Source organism: Poromitra crassiceps, assembly GCF_964638095.1.
Source record: "Poromitra crassiceps genome assembly, chromosome: 17".
NCBI classification, from domain to species: domain Eukaryota; kingdom Metazoa; phylum Chordata; class Actinopteri; order Beryciformes; family Melamphaidae; genus Poromitra; species Poromitra crassiceps.
In genome coordinates this window covers 36,332,922-36,353,139 of record NC_139635.1, presented here as the reverse complement: position 1 = coordinate 36,353,139, position 20,218 = coordinate 36,332,922, and the positions used below count along the sequence as shown (strand labels likewise).

Below are 20,218 nucleotides of genomic sequence, written 5' to 3'. Positions count from 1 at the left end.
TGCATGAAGCACCCTCCACTGTGCATGGGTGGTTTTTCGCCTCCACGTCGTCCATTAAAATTATTTAAAGCACAGCTAGGAGTTGATTATCCCTCACATATATTATACAGTATATGAATACCCCACTCTCTAACCTCTCAAATAATGTATGTCAGCTACAGAGATTAAAAGGGTGATTTGTTTTTTATCATAACTTCATACCTTCATACAAATCATTGTATACATTTTTAATGATGTTTAACCAGGGTCTGAAATTACCGCTTACAGTACAATTTGCCTTTAGCAGATCAAATAAAAAGGGTCACCTGTCACACTGGCAGCTAACCTTTGAGACAATAAAATCAGTGCCTCGTTTCTGTACTTTAGTGTTTTCCTGTTTGTCCCTGCTGGCCGCCATACAGTCTCTCTGTCCGTGAGCCAAGCAAAGCAAAAGAATGGCTCTGTATCAAACAGGCTCCTGGCTGCCCGTTATGGTGCTTTACACCAAGCAGAACGGACTTGTATCTCATTCATAGCGTAGCCTGGTTAACTAAACTATTAGCTGTCTCTGCCCTCTCCAGGGTGATCGATCACGGGGAGGAGAACCGCATGACCACCCAGAGCGTGGCCATCGTCTTCGGCCCCACCCTGCTGCGGCCCGAGACCGAGACCTGGAACATGGCGGTCCACATGGTCTACCAGAACCAGATAGTGGAGCTCATTCTGCTGGAGTACGAGGGCATCTTCGGCAGGTAGACGGAGACGCCGAGGAGACGAGCCGTTGTGTCCTGTCCCCGACACCGAGCTCTTCCTAACCCAGCATGGCCCGGCTCGGCCCGGCACAGCTTCTCTTCATCTCTCCACTCAACCTGCGGTCACTGGCTTCTCCAATCTCACAACCTCCTGGACCAAAAGCCGTGCGGATGTTTCATGAACCAAAGCAAAGACGTATTAGTGACCAAAAAGTCTAGACTCTGCACTTGACAGTACTCGTATTTCATTTTTCCACAGCTGCATTTGTGCCATTTTACTGCGAAGTTGACATCCACTCCTGTCCTTACACTGGATTCCTACAGCCATACCCATGGGCAGAACCAAGCCTCTACTACTAGATACTGGCCGAGACAAAAGGATCTACTGGATTTCTATTGACAGTTAGGAATGAACTGGATCAAAATGAGCTGCTTTTAAGCGTCGGCAGCCTCCGACTGAGGCGTCAGTATTGGAGATCATGGAGGCTAGTGATGCTCGTACCGTACTGTATCTTCACATCACTTGTATAGACAGAAGACCATACTGTATCTTGACCTGCCGTTACTGCTCAGTCTGTCCCTGAACCCCCCCGGGGAACGAACAGAAGAGAAACCCAGCTACTGTACGTCTCAAACATCCGTGTTTAGAGAAGGGGTAGAACCAACTAGCAAGAACAAGGAGGGATATGGGGATTTCTTATCCAGGAACTACTGTAAACCTTGCTGAAGAACATTCCGTTTCTCGTTCTCTCTTTCTTTATATTAAAAGATGCTCAATGTTTCTCTCTGCTACCCCCTCTGTTCTTCCAAATCTTTCTGAAAGACTGGAACCAGACTGTTGCCGTAGCAACACATTCTCACTCCCAACCCGTCAAAAACCCGCGTTTGGTCAGGACCCCTCGTCAGGTTGGGGTACCCCTTTCTCAAGCCCCGGACCGGCGTGACCACCGACTTGGGGCCGGTCAACTCACAGCTACTGGCCCGGATCGGCCCGGTAACATGACGTGGGAGGCACGCGTCGACTCGGCGGGTTAAGTTTAGGCAAGTAAAACAACTCGGTTGCAGTTAGGTTATGGTTTGCGTCGGGGTAAAAAAAAAAAAAGGTTACAACGGGGTTAAAACCTGGACACCTCGGGGGCTCAGACCAGCTCTCGTGACATGAAATTTGGAAGTTAGGAACGCTACAAGTCCGCAACTCCCTTCTCCCTGGGGCAGCAGCAACGTACTTAAACATCAGACTGTCTTTATGCTCATCATCGCCCGCAACGTCGATGTCTGACGGGGTCCTGAGCCAACGTCAGTATTTGACGGGTTGGGAGTGAGAACGGGTCCGTACACATCCAAGGCTTCAACGCCGCTCTTCCTGTCACATGTGTATTCTGCGCATCACTTCCTCCTCCAATCAGCTTTTAGAACAAATCATATCGCAGCGGTCAAAACGTCAACTTGAAAAACAGCGGCGGACGCCTGTGTTCCCTTGGCTAACCGATAAGAAAATCAAAGGCAAAGGGCCCTTTGAAATGTATGTTCTCTGGATAAATGTGTACAGCATTAATGTGTGTGTGTGCATGTGGATGGGGGATTGGATGGACTGATGAATGGATGGAGTGACAATATATTGTAGGAATAGTAAATATAAGTATGTATGCCTGGAGTGTTCGACATACGGGGGAGCAATCACTCATGTATGATGATTCTGTAACCAACAGATGGAGAAATAAAGTTGTGAAGGGGGGGATTTGGAAGGTTTTACCTGTGTGTGGGGTAAATGGGAGGATTGTGAATGTAACTTTAGACAGTATATCTGCTGTTTGCTTCATCAAACTGGAATAAAGACCTCAAATGAGAGATTCCAAAGATGATATATATATTTTTATGTTCTGCTCATTCATACAGTCCGTCTCCACCTGAATGTGTCCCTTGTGGCCAAATACCTTGGCTAACTAATAGATATTAAGGCAAACGGCCTTTGAAAGTGGATGTTCTCTCGATCCAACAGCCAGCTATTTCCTGCGTAGTTCGAAGCTAAAGGAGAAGTACACATGACATCACTGAGGATGTCACAATGTATATGACCTAATTAACATACGGTCTATGACATCACTGCTTTATGCCGTGACTGCTGATCCATGGCACAATGGCTCTGAGTGTGAAGGTGTAAAATACATCAAATATTGCTGTTGGCAGTGGCACACCGTGTGTGTATGATAGTGTGTTTGAGAGCATCTCTGTGTGACATCAGCTTAGAGCTAAAAAGAAAAAAGATGGCAATATAAAATCAATAGACATAAAGGCCTCTGTTGAACTGTATGACCAAAGTTACATCATAATATGTTCAGCCCTCCCTCTCCTTTTGATGTCCCCCCTCTGCTCATTCATTTTTATCTCTGGTCGGGATCCCTGCTTCTGGTCACACCGAATTAAATAAATGCATTGTGGTCTCTAAAATCAAAATAGGCTACACCCTACATGATAGCACTCATTTGTGCAAACTACAATACAACGTCTGAAGCAAGAGGCTATAGTCGCCGCCATTTGGGGCGTCCGGTTTCCCCAAGCCGTCCCCCTGGTGGGCGGAGAGTCACATGGCAGAGCACGCTCAGCAGCCGGCACTCCTGCCTGTTTCAGCAGCTCCAGCTCACACAGGCCAGCTTGGTTGCTAAGAGTTGCATGTTGGGCATTTTGAGTAATTAGCATAATGAGCTAATTAGTCCCCCAAATAAAACAGGAAATGGCTATAATTGTCCTTGTAGTTAACTTAGGTGATCTAAGAGTCTAAGTCCATGTGCGTCCTCCTGGTGACCCACCTGTTAGCACGCGTACGACGGATGCTCAGTCCTTCGTGTGGCCGATGCGGGTTCGAATCCGACCCGAGGTCCTTTGCCGCATGTCGTCCCCTCTCTCTCGCCACCTTTCCTGTCTGCATACTGTCCTATCTAAATAAAATAAAGGCGAAATGCCCCAAAAATTATCTTAAAAAAAAGTCCAAGTCCATGTTTGTGATGTCCACAAATCCATCTATTGCGATGGGGCAGTCATCCAACCTTTCCTCATTAGCATAAATGATGTAAAAATGACACCCAGGTGCTGAAGTAAGTGGTGCAGACAGACCGACACCACTTAATCCATTTTAACTACGGTCGCTTTCATATAAGCTGCTGGACTCGCTGCGATTCGGGGGGGGTGAAGTTGCAACATTGTTGCGATTTTTATTTGGTCTGGTTCGCTTTCACACAGCAAGTTTAAACCATTTCTGGTTTGACTTTGGTGTTAGTATAAAATCAATATTTGACAAGAATGTGCCCAATGAGCAGCGACAACGCGGCGCGCAGGTACTGTGCACGCCACAGTGTTTGTTCTGCTCCCTTCTACCGTCTTCTACTCATGATGCACTGCATGACACAATTAAACACGATTTCAGACGGCAGCCCGTCTTTATTGTCACACAAACACACTACAACACATGCATGTGGCCACTACACACACTCATGCTGACGGTGGCCGGGGAAATATGTCCTCTGCATTTGACCCATCCAGGCTTGTCCTTTCCTCCAGGGGGCAGGCCAGGAGCAGTGGTCGCTATTTCTTTCCAGCGCCCGGGGACCTTCATTGGACCAACTTCAGATGTTGTCGTCACTGGTCGGATGACGATCTTCTGCATGTTTTTAGTGGGGGGTTATGTACGGAGGAACCCCCTGGGGGGTACGGGGAGAACATGCAAACTCCACACAGAAAGGCCCTTTCGACGAGATAGCCCACCTGGGCAGTAGGCACTGAAGATATGGGGGGGTCACAACTCCAGCGCCCACAGTGTCCCAGGTGAGAATCGAACCCAGGACCTTCGAGCTGTGAGGCGACAGCGCTTACCACTGCACCACCGTACCCCAGTGCATCAGATGCACTGGCGCTCTTGTGTTTAGTCCCGGTTGCTTTCACATAACGAACTGCGCCAGGGTTCACTTGGAAGCAAACCGAGACCCACGTTTTCAAGCGGACCAGAGTTCGTTTGTTTGTTCCGCCCCAGAGTTCGTTTGCGCTTTCACACCACCCCAAACGAACCGCACTATCCGAGGAAACGAACTCTGGCGCGGTTAAAGCGGACTAAACAAAGAAGAAGGCTTTGCTCGAACATTGCTCGAGTGACATCACTGATGACATCACAACTGCCTGATGACATCACAGTCGAGCAATTGCGTGACATAATTTCCAGTTGAGTGACATCACTTCACACACACCCTCTCCTTGTTGCCTCGATCCAGACCCAAATCTCAGGTGACATCACAGTTGTGCAATTGCAAAGGCATTCAACACACACACAAACAACTGCCTGACTGACATCACTTCTGTCACAAATTGCACCCGTTCACAGTTGCTCAAGTGACATCAGAGTTGACAATTGCAAAAGCATCAACACACACACACACACACACACACATCACTTCCCTAACCCCTTCCAGGTGAACTTTTCACCTTGTGGAGGGGGGGGGCTTAGCTTTACCCCACTGTCACTTTGAGTGTTTCCTGTTTAAACAGCTTCCTGAAGAGAAGTGAGAAGAAACTGTCGTATCTGCAGAGACGCATGATACTGAAGGAGCAAGGAGACTGTAGACACAAGGCTTTATTTGGACATAGATCACAAAGTCCGGATTTATTAAGTAGCTCATGATTGAGACAGAAGATGGAGATGTCTGATCATGTTCACATCTACGAAGATCCTGTAGAGGAGCGTCTACGAGAGAGGGAAGAAAGGATAGTGGACATCTATGAAAGTGCAGACAACGATGGGGGTCGTGACCTCAAATCAAATATGGAGAACACACCAGATGCGCAGCTAGGTGAGTAACACGCGCACGCACGCACGCACTAATACACAAAAACATAATTCTGGTCTCATTATTTTCTCTCCCTCTCTCTCTGTCTCTCTCTCACACACACACACACACACACACACACAGCAAAATCACAAGTCATGCTGTGCAGGAAATGCTTGCACTAAAAGTCAGTTTTAGTGCAGTGTGCAAAAACGGCATGTTCTGAGCAAATTCAGTAGAAGTCTCAGCTGATTCTAATGACACTTACAATTTCTCATTTCTTTGTGAATGCATAGAGTAGTTTTTGATTTACAATGGCAAGTCGTTTATGGATCTCACATCAATAGAACTTAAACAAAAATCATCTTAACTTTACCCCACTGCCACAGTGAGTCCATCCTGCAGCTTCCTCTGAGCTAGGTGATTGCGTCAGCCACAGCACACTGGCCAAAAAAGCCTTACAAAAATCTCAGTGCGGAGGAAGTGCGATATAGTATCTGCACAGAGATGCATGATACTGAGGCCATGTTCAGACTAGAGGCGGAGGCCAAATCTGATTTGTGAACTTTAGTGACCTATTAGGCTATTAATGACTTTATCCAGATTGGTTTTATGAGTCTGGACGCTCCAAGTCTGATTTGTGTCACTTGTCCCAAACCACATATGGAGGTAGTTTCCAATCTGCTTCAAATGTGCTTTTGACTAATGTGACTTCAGTGCGGACACGCAGATCCACCAAATTTGATTTGAACGTCACTCGCAACTCCTCATCAAATGCTTCTGCACAGGAAAACCACGTCACCAACATACGTGTTTACTGACACCCACGTTGTTACCATAACAACCCATGCAGATAGGCTGTTTAGGTCTTGACACACAGATCCGACTTGAAAATCAGATTTGTGGCAGTGCGGACACACTCCCAAATCAGATTTGGGAAACCAATCAAGATAATTATGATTAATGACTTTATCACCAAATCGGATTTGCCTGTAATGTGAACATGGGCCTGAGTGGATCAAGGAAACACACGGCTTTATTTGGACACATGTCACAGAAAATGACTTCCTTTGTAGTTTAGTTAGTATGAAGAAAAGAACGGCAAACTGAAGACAAGTCTGGATATATCAAGTAGCTGATGATTGAGACAGAAGATGGAGATGTCTGGGTGTGCTCACACAATCACAATCTATGAAACTGCAAACAACTCTGAGGGTTGCGACCATAGATCACGTACAGAGGATATATATGAGCAGCTAGGTGCGTATCACACACACACACACACACACACACACACATTCTCTCTTGCTCTCTCTCTCTCAACCACCCCCCCCCCCCCCCCCCCCACACACACACACACACACACACACACACACACACACAGCAAAACAACATCACAAGTCATGTTGTGCGTTGAACAGCAATACTCACCCTTTGATGCTTGTGTTACTAAAACATCGCCGGTCTGTCTTGTTCTTACAGGTGATGCTATCCAGCCAGTGATGAAGCTCTGCAGGGTGACTGTAGTGTGTCTGCTGCTGATGTGCCTTCTCCTACTGGCTGCTCTTATAGGCGTTGTGGTCCACTGTGAGGCATAATTTCCTCTATCACACCAGAGATTATAGGCCTACTTTAAATCATTCATTTTGCATATAAAAAATTCTACCACTGTTTTTCATTTCCTGTGCAGATACAAAAGCTGATGGCAGATTAGAAGAAATGCTCAACAAGAAAAACAGAACAGCTGAAAACAGAACGAATGTGTTTGAGCTCAGTGAGTCTGTCTTATTCTGCCTGTGTGTGTGCGTGCGTGCGTGTGTGTGTCTGTGTCTGTGTGTTTTGTGTGGTGTGAGTGTGAGTGTGAGTGTGAGTGTGTGTGTGTGTGTGTGTGTGTGTGTGTGTGCGCGTGCGAGTGCGTGTGTGTGTGTGTCTGTGTGTTTTGTGTGTGTGTGTGTGTGTGCGTGTGTGTGTGTGTGTTTTGTGTGTGTGTGTGTGTGTGTGTGTGTGTGTGTGTGAGAGTGAGTGTGAGTGTGAGTGTGTGTGTGTGTGTGTGTGTGTGTGTGTGTGTGTGTGTGTGTGTGTGTGTGTGTGTGTGTGTGTGAGAGTGTGTGTGAGTGAGTGTGTGTGTGTGTGTGTGTGTGTGTGTGTGTGTGTCTGTGTGTTTTGTGTGTGTGTATGCATTTACATGAGCGTGCATGCTGTTATTTGCTGCAGACATTTAAGATCCTCTCCTCTTGCTGACATGAGGCTGTGAATCAGTTCTGAATCCATATGAGAACAACCAGTCTTCATTTGATCAAGACAAAGGAAATGCTTTCACTAAAAGTCACTTGTATACAGTGTGCAGAAAGAAACTGCATATTCTGAACATGGGCAACTCCAGCAGACGTCTCACTTGGTTATGCAAATGATATGGGAACTTTATAATAGATTGTCAATTTACAATTTCAAATTCCTTTATGAACGCATGTATTGGTGTCCTGTCCAATGAAGAGCAAATGTTGCAGATTTACAATGCCAGGTAGTTTATGCGTCTCAACTTAAAAAAATATCGGATCTTTGCCCCACTGCCATTATAGGCCTACTTTAAATCATTCATTTTGCATATTAAAAATTCCACCACTGTTTTTCATTTCCTGTTCAGATACAAAAGCTGATGGCAGATTAGAAGAAACGCTCAACAAGACCTGTGCTGAAAACGGAACGAATTTGTTTGAACTCAGTGAGTCTGCCTTATTCTGCCTGTGTGTGTGTGTGTGTGTGTGTGTGTGTGTGTGTGTGTGTGTGTGTGTGTGTGTGTGTGTGTGTGTGTGTGTGTGTGTGTGTGTGTGTGTGTGTGTGTGTGTGTGTGTGTGTGTAGGTGTGTGTGTGTGTGTGTGTGTGTGTTTTGTGTGTGTGTGTGTGTGTGTGTGTGTGTGTGTGTGTGTGTGTGTGTGTGTGTGTGTGTGTGTGTGTACACATTTACATGAGCGTGCATGCTGTTATTAAGATCCTCTCCTCTTGCAGAGCGTTTCTGTGAAGATGGAGGATGTAGATCATTCAGCAACAGTTTTTACTACGTGTCTACTCATCAAAAGAGCTGGGAGGACAGCAGGCTGGACTGTCTACAGAGAGGAGCCAACCTGGTCATCATAAACAGTGAAGAAGAACAGGTAACCCCTCCCCCCCCCCCCCCCCCCCAGTTGATGTTTTATTGAAAAATAATCTCTTTAACGCTGTGCATTTAGTTGGGTTAAAAAGGTTTCACATTCCACACTTTGTGTGCTTCATAAGTGTGTGTTGATGTCATTTGTCTTTTAAACAATTCAACAGACATTCATCAGTACCTTGCAGAAGAAGGTTTGGATTGGTTTGAGTGACAGGGCTGAGGAGGGACGCTGGGAATGGGTGGATGATACTGTACTTCTGAACACCACAAGGTAACACATCCATTCTTCAATCCTATTTAACAGTCAGCAGTGAACAGGTTGGTCTGAAAATGCATTGTGCATCTTATTTTCCATCAAGTAGAGTTGACTATTTTTTTATTTATTTTTTACAGGTTTTGGAAGCCAGGTCAGCCCAACAACGGTAAAAAGTCGAACTGTGTTAACACACATTGGCATGATGAAGAGCCACTAAACAGCTGGAATGATGGCCTTTGTTCCTCAACTCATTACTGGCTCTGTGAAAAAGTGATTGACTTCTAACATGATGTGTCATCTTGGGGCGTCCGGGTAGAGTAGCGGTAGATTCCCTGCCTACCAACATGAGGGTCGCAGGTTCGTATCCACGTGTTACCTCCGGCTTGGTCGGGCGTCCCTCACAGGCGATTGATTGGCTGTTGTCTGCGGGTGGGAAGCCGGATTGGGGGTATGTGTCCTGGTCGCTGCGCTATCGCCACCTCTGGTCGGTCGGGGTGGAATGCAACTGGTGGGAATAGCGTGATCCTCCCACGTGCTACGTCCTGCCAGTGAAGCTCCCCCTGTCAGGTGAAACTGACATACTGTGCATGTGTCGGTGGAAGCATGGTGCTAGTCTCGGCTCTCCCCAGATCGGCAGAGGGTGGAGCAGCGACCGGGACAGCCAATAGGGCAGCATGGGGATAAATTGGCAAAGTATGATTGGGGAGAAAATGGGGAAAATAAAAAGTAATCTCAAATGAAAACATAATTGTGACTTTACACCCCACACCAAGATTGTCATTGTCATTCACAGAGAACGTGAAATGCTCCCTTTAAGGGATTATCTTTTATTGTTTTAAAGCACTTTGTCATATATTGTTGTCATAGCTTCAGAACAAGAATGGCTGTTGAGACCAGGAGGATCAGTACTTTTTAAGCATCCAGTAGAAGTGTAAATTTGCCAGTTCCTCTTTTCTGCAGTCTCGACTCAAGACTGAAAGTGATGCTGTTAGCAAGATTGTTAATAAGATTAGACTGTGCAACATCCTGCCTGTGGAACTTATTATTATTGTTCAAATTCCGTCTCTATACGCTTTCATTGGCCTACTGTAGTTTTGCATGTTTTAAATTCTATTGCAATGTTTTTATTTTTAAGCACATTTGCAAGGTGCCTCCCAATTTTTTTTTTTTTACCTCTTTTTTACAATTGTTTATTTTTTGCCGTATGAGAAAGTACATTGCAAACTTCACTTTTATGATAGAACAAGAAGAGAAGTGCTGGATAAATAAAATGTATTTTGCCAACTCATTCTGTATGGATTTGAGAAATAAAATGTTTTTAGAAACACACTAGATTGTCTGACATTCCTGTGCACCACCATAAATTGGATGTTGAATCAACAGTTGATTCAGTTTGCTCACAGATTGGTCTTTTACAGTCAAATGCTGACTATGCTGACATGAGGCTGTGTGAATCAGTTCTGAATCCATATGAGAACAACCAGTCTTCATTTGATCAAGCCAAAGGAAATGCTTTCACTAAAAGTCAGTTTTATACAGTGTGCAGAAAGAAACTGCACATTCTGAACATGGGCAACTTCAGCAGACGTCTCACCTGGTTATGCAAATGATATGGGAACTTTATAATTTATTACTAATTATTTATTTATGACTAATTCCTTTATGAATGCATCTACTGTATTGGTGTCCAATGAAGAGCAGATGTTGCAGATTTACAATGCCAGGTAGTTTATGTGTCTCATGTCAAATATCTGAACTTTGCCCCACTGCCACAATGAGTCTTCCTGTTAAAACAACCTCCTGTGAGCTGGGTGATTGGGTCAGCCACAGCACCCAGGTTAAATAAATAAATAAATAAATAAATAAATAAATAAATAAGTCTCATGCTGACATCTAGACAAGTGAGGAGAAACTGTTACATAGTATCTGCACAGAGACACATGATACTGATTGGAACAAGGAGACACAAGGCTTTATTTGAACAGATCACAAAAAAATATTTATTTTGCAGTTTAGTGTATCCAGCCTGCACTACTGCATGAGAAGCTTCAAAGGATGCAGGTGGACGCCTCCACAACCTCCTGGATTATCGACTACCTGACAGACAGGAGTTCAGGGATCTGGTGAGCCGCTTTGTGGACTGGTGCGGAGAAAACCACCTCCTCCTTAACGTGTCCAAAACCAGGGAGATGGTTGTGGACTTCAGGAGGACCAGCACTGAGCCGACCCTATCTCCATCGGGGGTGAGGAGGTGGTGAGTGTGGACAGCTATAAATACCTGGGCGTTCACCTGGACAAAAAACTGGACTGGAGATGCAACACCGAGGCTGTCTACAAGAAGGGGCAGAGCAGACTCTATTTCCTGAGGAGGCTCAGATCCTTCAACGTGTGCAGCAAGATGCTGCATATCTTTTATCAGTCTGTGGTAGCAAGCGCAATTCTCTTTGCAGCCACCTGCTGGGGCAACTGCATCAGAGCCAGCGACTCTAACAAGCTGAACAAACTTGTTCGAAGAGCGGGCTCTGTGCTGGGGACCACTCTGGAACCCCTGGAGGTGGTTGTGGAGGGAAGGATGCTACAAAAAATACTCAAAATCATGGATGACACGACACACACCCTTTACGACCTGCTGGCTGGACAACGGAGCGGTTTCAGTCAGAGGCTCCGTCAGCTTCCCTGCAGCAAGGAGCGTTACAGGAGGTCTTTCGTACCCACCGCAATAACAATTTACAATAACTCCTGGACACGCAGAGAGAGGAGGGCCCTCCTCTCCCTACCGCCCCCTCCCCTCCCGCCCTCCTGAACATTGAATCCAATGCACTGTGCACATGCCCACATTGCACACTCACTATGTATAGTAGGCTATGTATAGTCATATCTATCATTATATAAATAACAAACTGTACAGCTTTAGTTTAGTTATAGAAATAATAGAAATATAAATAATAGTATTATTCAATACTATTTAGGAGTATTTTAGTTGATTTGATTTAATTTACCTACAGTTTCTGGGAAACGTAAGATGTAAAGGCGGTGGAAGTAAAGTGGTATATATTGTATATTGTATATTTTCGCGTATCGGTTTGTTTCTTTTCTTATTGCAATATTTTAATACTGCTGTTTCTGCACCTTACCTACGGAAGTTGTGTAACTTTTTTATTTGTGTAACTTTTTTTTTTATTGTTTAATTGTTTAATGTCATTGATGCTCTTGTCATTGATGCTCTTGTTGCTGTCATTGATGCTACTGCTGCTGTAACGCCAGAATTTCCCCTCGGGGATGAATAAAGTACTCTATCTATCTATCTATCTATCTATCTATCTATCTATCTATCTATCTATCTATCTATCTATCTATCTCTATCTATCTATCTATCTATCTATCTATCTATCTATATATCTATCTATCTATCTATCTATCTATCTATCTATCTATCTATCTATCTATCTATCTATCTATCTATCTCTATCTATCTATCTATCTATCTATCTATATATCTATCTATCTATCTATATATCTATCTATCTATCTATCTATCTATCTATCTATCTCTATCTATCTATCTATCTATCTATCTATCTATCTATCTATCTATCTATCTATCTATTCTTCACACAGCTAAGAGCTCACTCATTCAACTTGCCACTCCCACTATAGCCTCAGATTTATGACATCACTGATGATGTCACAATGACTACACAATCAGTGATTTATGACATCACTGATGATGTCACAATGCCTATGACATCATCAGTGATTTATGACATCACTGATGATGTCACAATGTCTATAACATCAGGATTTATGACATCACATCATCAGTCATTTATAACATCACTGACGAGTGTGGCAGTGTAGAGAAGCGCAAAAGGATCCATGGCTGATGAAAAGCCTAAGGAAGGAGTGAAGATGGAAAACAACACGTACATAGACCTGAGGGTGGCTTGTCAGATTGGGACTGTACTGCAGTTCAGACTCAAGAGGTGCTCACCGCTCAGCAAACTGATGAAGGTCTACTGCGAGAGACAGGGGATGTCGATGAGAGAAATCCGTTTCAGATTTGATGGACAGCCCATAAATGAGACGGACACACCAGCACAGTTGGAAATGGAAGATCAAGATACAATTGACGTATTCCAGCAACAGATAGGAGGAGGCCTGCTGTATTAATTGTCCCTGCACTTCACCGCTTCCCACCTCAGGCCACCATTCCATCCCAAAAACATCCAAGACGGCTTCTTTACAACTTGCCCTCTTGTCTCAACTGAATGCCATGCAGAAGGTGTCATTTTGGAATTTCCACACATAATCTTGTTTTCCTGCACCTACATGTATATGCCCTGTTATTTTGCACTATGTTGTAACAGAGTCTACAGCAAAAGAATTTCACATGTGATACTTGATAAAAATCTTGCATCTTGAATCTAATTGCGGTTGTATAGTGTTTTAATTTTTGCCTGTCTTACCTTCCTGTTTTTGTACATAAACCATGTTGAGATCACTCTTTCAGGTTTTGTTTGTTCATGGCATGTTGTGGCGAATGTTCTGAATTCAAAAGGCTTGTGATGCAGACGATTAGGGTAGGCTTGATCGCTGTCGAGAAAATCTGCTCTAGAAGTCTAATGTTTTGGGACTGGCACTCAGAGAACAATGATATTCCCAGTTTGGGAATGGGGCTGGATTGTTTGGTTAATTTTCTGTTACGGTATATGCAGAAAATAATTGGTTTTATATTTATTTTTTTATATAGTAGCGGATGTGTAGAGAAATGTCTCATCGTGACTAATAGTTTAACTAGGCCAAGCTTAAAATGTGGGAAGCCTGAAGAGATGTTTCTAGTCTAAATAAACATCTGTATTGTCTAATATAAGATGCTTTTTAAAATAAAGCTATACGAGGGATCAGCCGAGCAGCATTTTGGTGAACAAACTGGGGGAAAAGGCAATGGGACCCTATGGAGCCAGCCTTGAGTGCTCACTCTAGCCCCAGCTGTGCCGTGTACAATTTTAAAAACTGCGACAGTTCACACAACTTTAACACGACATGCATATATTATACATCAAACTCTTGAGCTACTTCTGCTCTCACTCAGAATGTTAAAATATAAGCGAGGTCATATATACAGGTCGTTTTTTAGCTATTAACGTTTGTTTGGCACAACTCAGTCATACTAGTTAACTGCTGCGGGCTTCCGCATTTCTGGGGGATTTGTTGTTGTGACATGACGATGATTCATCCTATTGTTGTTTTTTACAAAAAAAGACCAAGTTTAGCACTGATGACATCACTGATGACATCATCGCCGTTTCAACAGCCCAAGTTGGGCACTGATGACATCACTAATGACATCATCACTGATTACATCATCACCGTTATCCATTCCTGACTGAATGAATGCCTGACTCACCCCAAAACACCTTCTCTTGACCATGCGCTGCGCAGGCTGCACACGTGGTAAAAATATGTCACAATGTCTATGACATCATCAGTGATTGGTGATTTATCTGTGTCCCTCCACAATCATCATCAGTGATGTCACAATGGCTCTAAACCATAATGTGTTTGAGAGCATCTCCTCTGTGTGACATCGGCTTGGACTCTAAGCTGATGGCATTTTATATTGCCAGGTATTTTGCTCTTGTAGCCTTAGACTCTAAGGAGGTTGAATGCTCCAGGGGGTACATGACTTTAAAAAGTTTGGGAACCACTGCCTTAGAGCAACAACAAAAAAAAAGGAAAAGATCTGGCAATATAAAATGAATAGGCATAAGGGCCTTGTTGAACTATTATTATAACCATTGCATGCAATATGCATTAATGCATAACCACCATTATGTTCAGCCAGGGTGCGAATTGCTGGGGGGAGGGAAGTCCATTCCAATCACACCTTACAGGAGAAACTTTACACCAAACCTACAGTACTTTCTGCAGTGGGGCCTCTTCCGCCACTTTTTTTTTTTTTTTCTTCTTTTTTTTTACCTTTATTTATACAGGGGGAGTCTCACTGAGAGCAATTCTCTCTTTTCAGGAGTGCCCTGTTCACATTCACACACACATTCATACCTGGAAGCTGACCAGTACAACCACAGTCTGATCTGCTGGCCACTGATCAGCTCCACTGAAGCGGTTTGGGATAAGGGCCTTGCTCAAGGGCACCTCAGTGGTGGTAATGAGGGAGGGGCAAGCGCTGCCTTTTCACTTTCCCCACCCAGATTTATCCTGCCGGTCCCCCCACTTGATCCTCCTCCTGTAACAAATAACAATATAAAAAAAACAGCATAACCATGTTGACTGAATGCGGTCCTAATCACAAATCCACAGGACTGTTCTCCTTCCCTGGGTTATAAAAGGTGTACAAAGGTTCAACTTATTTACTCTCCTATCGCAAACACATAGTCCACTCCCTTGCATCAATAAAAATGAATTACTCATTACAGGGATATGCATGCATGATATATCAAGACAGGCAGTGAAGGACCACACATAGGCTACATACCATGACAGTCTACTATGACTTCCACTTAGAGAGGACAGCTACAGGAGGCAATACTGGAATATTCTATAGCTAGAGAGGGAAGGACACCCCTTCAACCAGCTGTGAGCAGGTGCGGCCAAAAATACAAAATCTACAAAGCACTGGCTTACAACTTTTTTAAATGTAATCAAAATTTCAAAAAGTCATGGTTTAATACATGTCAGAGTTTGAGTGGACAAACTATATAACCTCCTGATAAATTGGAGGCAGCTGAACCTAATCCGCATGTACAAAAGAGTTACTTCCTGGACTCAATTTCCCATGAGCCTCCACACCTCCCACTGAACTTTACCCTATACTTCACCTTAATCACGCACCTCACTGTTCCTTGTTCCTTGAGAGCACCAGCCTACCCTTGTGTGCTGCACCTTATCCCTATGTGTGCGTCTCTGAAGAAAGTAAGTAGTGATTTAGTAGTGTCTTCTCTCTGTTTTTTTTAGAGAGTTTTACTAAGAGTGAGAATCTATAAGTGCAATATGTTGTAAGGAAGGGGCAGGACTAGATAAGCACCGCTTCTTTCTGCCCCTTCTCGGACCAAACTTTATATCATATTGTTGATTGTTATTTCTCTTTCTTTTTTATACATATATATATATATTTTTTTTAACCAATTATTGTGATATCTGTATCTGTTGGTTCGAGACAAAAAAAAATCTAATCAAATCAAATCAAATTTGTCTTGTTTAATGGTAAATCCTGCTAAGGTGATATACTTGCTTATGGTGTCAGTGTTTTGGGGTTATTGTTTGAGTAAGTGTTTGCACCTGCAGCAATGTCCACATACGGCATTGGACGGGATTTGTGTATTGTTCGTTTATACTGATTGTTATATTCTTCCTTTCACTGTTTCAGAACCACACACCCACTTGGATTATATACCCACACAACATATGAATAAAAATTGCACTTGACCGGATTGGACTGGGTCTTCATTCTCTGAGCCCTCTTTCTAACACCGCAGAGGAGGCCAACATTCCCTTCCTGATTCTAGGAGCCTCGGGAAGTGGAGTAGAGACAAACAACAAGATACTGGAATACTGACACGTCAACCCGGTGCTGACTCAGGAGTTTTAGAAGAAACATAACTGAAACTAAGTCAAAGTAACTTTCAGGGAACATTCTGAGGGAGTGGTGCCCCACAACAACTGATTGCCTGTTTGACCGGCCTGTCTGGTTTTGTACAGCTTGACTGAGAAAGAAAATGGCTTCCAGATCAGAGGAGGATCTTTCCTGTCCTGTCTGCTATGTCATCTTTAAAGACCCTGTCATCCTGTCATGTAGCCACAGCTTCTGTAAAGCCTGCCTGCAGAGATGGTGGACAGAGAAACTAATACACGAGTGTCCAATTTGTAAGGAAATATCTTCACAGAGTGAACTACCTCGTAACTTGGCGTTGAAGAACCTGTGTGAGGCTTTCTTACTGGAGAGAGGTCAGAGAGCTTCAGCAGGATCTGAGCTTCTCTGCAGTCTGCACTCTGAGAAACTCAAGCTCTTCTGTCAGGATCATCAGCAGCCAGTGTGTCTCGTCTGTCTGCATTCAAGAAATCACACGGACCACAAATTCAAACCCATCGATGAAGCTGCACAGGATCACAAGAAGGAACTTCAGGAATCACTGAAGCCCTTACAGGAGAAACTGAAGCTCTTTAATGAAGTTATATTAAGCTGTGATCAGACAGCACAACACATTAAGGTCCAGGCCCGACACACAGAGAGGCAGATTAAGCTGGAGTTTAAGAAGCTTCAGCAGTTTCTACAAAAGGAAGAGGAGGCCAGGCTGGCTGCACTGAGGGAGGAAGAGCAACAGAAGAGTGAGGTGATGAGGGAGAAGATTGAGCATCTGAGCAGAGAGATAGCAGCTCTTTCAGACACAATCAGAGGCATAGAGAAGGAGCTGAGAGCTGAAGACGTCTCCTTCCTGCAGAACTACAAGTCTACAGTGGAACGAGTCCTGCGCCGCCCCGTGCTGGAGGATCCACAGCTCGTCTCAGGAGCTCTGGTAGATGAGGCCAAACACCTGGGCAACCTGAGCTTCACAGTCTGGGCCAAGATGAAGGAGATGGTCTCCTACACTCCTGTGATTCTGGACCCAAACACTGCAAATCCAAAACTCATCCTGTCTGAAGATCTGACCAGTGTGAAACATGGAGAGAGACAGCAGCTCCCTGACAATCCAGAGAGGTTTGCATCTCTGTCCCCGTCCGTCAAGCAACATCAAGCAAGCGGCAACCGCTGGTTTGGATGGTTTGGATGGGGCTCTGAGTCTCACACTCACTCTGTCCAGGGCTCTGATGGCGTTAAATCAGGGACTCACAGTTGGGATGTTGAGGTTGGAGACGCTACAGACTGGAGTCTGGGTGTGATATCAGAGTCTGCCCAAAGGAAGAGCTGCATACGGTCTAGATTATGGATAATAGGGTTCTCTGATGGTGAATACACAGCACGCTCCCCATCAGATCGACCCACTGCTCTCCTAGTGGAGAAGAAGCTCCAGAGGATCAGAGTGCATCTGAAGTGGAACAAAGGAGAGCTGTCATTCTCTGATCCTGATACTAACACACACATACACACCTTCACACGCACCTTCACTGACAAGGTGTTTCCGTACATTGAGACTACAGACAAACTCTCTCTGAAGATTTTACCAGTGAAGGTCTCTGTACAGTGTGGGGAAACAAGGCAGGTTTTTCGCTCTTTTTTCAGGTAATTTTGACAAAAAGGTGCAACTCTGTCCCTTGTTTTCTTACAGTGAACAGATTAGACAGAGATTCTGGTGATGGGGATTTGGATATAGGTTTCATGGTGGTGATATAATGATGATAATGATGATAATGATGAAGATGAAGATGAAGATGTCATGTACATAAGCCATTTATTTCTGTAAGGGGAATACCGCTCATTCATTACATAAATAGAAATGAGATTCCGTGCACACTGCCTTGCAATACACAACTTGCTGAGCTTTCGGGCATTATTCTTATTTCTATTACAGTGAATATAATCTAATCTCTAATCTGTGATGTCATCAAGATGTGCCCATGTTAGCATGATGATGTAGGGTAGCTGTCATGGTAATGTGGGTGACATCTATGATATGATATGATGATTAAAATAAATAAAGGCAATAGTAAGACAAATATATGACATAAAATGAAAAAAAGAAAAGAATAAATACTGAAATCTGTATATATTTGCTGATTCTTGTGCTTCATTTTGCAAAGGTACACATTTAAATGAGTTTAAATGTCTTTAAAATGTGAAATATGGATCTTAAACAATTTTTTGACAGCCAAAAATCCTGTAGTACTAATGTGTGGCCTATCAAAATCAGTCCCATTGAGCCCAAAACACATTTTGAGTTGTATACACTGTTTTGAAAGAGGATTATGTAAGCTTTCTGGTGATATCAAAATTGTGTTTGTACTCAAAACTGTTTTTGAGAGGAACAGCCTCAAAGTAAGCCAGGGTTTCCAACTCGCATCCTTCTGGCATGTGACACACTCTTTCACGTTCAATCTCATGTGCTCACGCTGGCCAAATGTCAAGACAATTAACACTGACTGAGGTTGCCACATGTCCAGAGCAGCAGCAGTGTGTGGACTCCCAAGCGAGTGCAGCGATAATCTCTGCACTTGCATTTCAAATCGTAACCTGTTATTGACAGGTGGTAAAACATAGGCTTGACACAACAAACTAACCGTGAAGCTCCAAGGATTACAGAGACATTCGAATAGCAGAAATATGTTCAGGATTACTCACAGGAGATCCATGTTTAATGTACCTGCATGCGGACACTCCTGCTGCACGGATTGAGAATAGTCAAGTGGAGACGGACCCACAGCCCTGCCAGGCCGGGGTCTCATCTTCGGGCACCCTTGCTTATCACACAGTGATAGATGACAGTGATGATGAAAGATGACAGTGATATCACACAGTGATAAGCAAGAGTGCCAATCGGAGAGTAAAATACAGTATAGTAATTCAATTAAGTATTTTTTTTTTTTACCATGATACTCGTTTCGTCTCTGTGGCTTTTGCAAAAGACTACAGAGGTTTCACTGTGATGAGAGCAAGTTGCTGTTTGATGAATGCAACAGCCACAATAATAGCGGGAGGTAACAGTACCATCAGTTTCTCACCAGTTTTTTTGGCTGCTTTTTTTTTTTTTTTACATTAATCAAATAAAAAAAATACTTGCTGATGGACAGACAGCTCCTTTAAAACTGTAACACTGTAAATGCAACATGTTTCAGATGCTGTGACTGGAAAATAAAGAGAAATGCTCTGAGAACGCATTGTTTGGCGTCCGTATCTTTTATGGGGTCGGAGGTGGGCCGTGAAAAGTTTTGAGATTTTCAAGTGGGCCCGGAGTTGGAAAAGGTTGGGAAACGCTGCTCTAAACCATATAGACTAGTGTGTTTGAGAGCATCTCCTCTGTGTCACATCAGCTTAGACTCTAAATGCCATCTGCTTTAGACTCTTAAGCATCCATCTTCTCTGGCGGGGATAGGTTTTATCCCTGCTTCTGGTCTGAGTTCAATAAATGCATTGTGGTCTCTAAAATCAAGATAGGCTAATGTGACAGCAGTCATTAGTGCAAACTACACTAAAACTGTGAGGCGCGCATCAGGGCCTCCAAGCGGCCGGAGAAGTGGAACTTGGCCGAAGTTGGAAGCTGACATGCCCATTGGCTATACAGTAGTGTATCTATCAATCTGGGAACCCAACGGACAAGTC

The 20,218-nt window shown here is 43.9% G+C and overlaps 3 protein-coding genes and 1 pseudogene across 5 annotated transcripts in view; all 4 read left to right on the top strand.

The window, feature by feature from the left end:
• LOC310791956 (rho GTPase-activating protein 12-like) overlaps window positions 1-2,560 on the top strand; it is a 101,279-nt gene extending 98,719 nt beyond the window's left edge. For both annotated transcript variants that reach the window (XM_083653640.1, XM_083653639.1), the window contains exon 18: window positions 561-2,560. In XM_083653640.1, the coding sequence (XP_083509766.1) occupies window positions 561-735 (175 nt within the window). In that variant the 3' untranslated portion in view covers window positions 736-2,560. The remainder of the gene's footprint in view (window positions 1-560) is intronic.
• A 2,855-nt stretch (window positions 2,561-5,415) lies between these two features.
• LOC310792385 (uncharacterized protein) lies at window positions 5,416-8,561 on the top strand (the record flags this gene model as incomplete). Its single annotated transcript, XM_083654102.1, has 5 exons — window positions 5,416-5,566; window positions 7,025-7,129; window positions 7,233-7,316; window positions 8,187-8,253; window positions 8,549-8,561. 5 exons carry the CDS (start codon window positions 5,416-5,418, stop codon window positions 8,559-8,561), a joined length of 420 nt encoding a protein of 139 aa, XP_083510228.1.
• Window positions 8,562-12,822: 4,261 nt separating this feature from the next.
• LOC310791823 (small ubiquitin-related modifier 2 pseudogene) lies at window positions 12,823-13,116 on the top strand (annotated as a pseudogene). The gene has a single exon. The product of its transcript is annotated as a small ubiquitin-related modifier 2 pseudogene (transcript).
• A 2,710-nt stretch (window positions 13,117-15,826) lies between these two features.
• Window positions 15,827-18,905, top strand: LOC310792066 (E3 ubiquitin-protein ligase TRIM35-like). The gene is made up of 2 exons (XM_083653766.1): window positions 15,827-15,879; window positions 16,334-18,905. Exon 2 carries the CDS (start codon window positions 16,683-16,685, stop codon window positions 18,186-18,188), a length of 1,506 nt encoding a protein of 501 aa, XP_083509892.1. The 5' UTR covers window positions 15,827-15,879; window positions 16,334-16,682; the 3' UTR covers window positions 18,189-18,905.
• The last annotated feature ends 1,313 nt before the right edge of the window (window positions 18,906-20,218 follow it).

Bases quoted from the DNA above. Each gene is read 5' to 3' on its own strand.
- LOC310792066 (XM_083653766.1), top strand. From the start codon at position 16,683: ATGGCTTCCAGATCAGAGGAGGATCTTTCCTGTCCTGTCTGCTATGTC.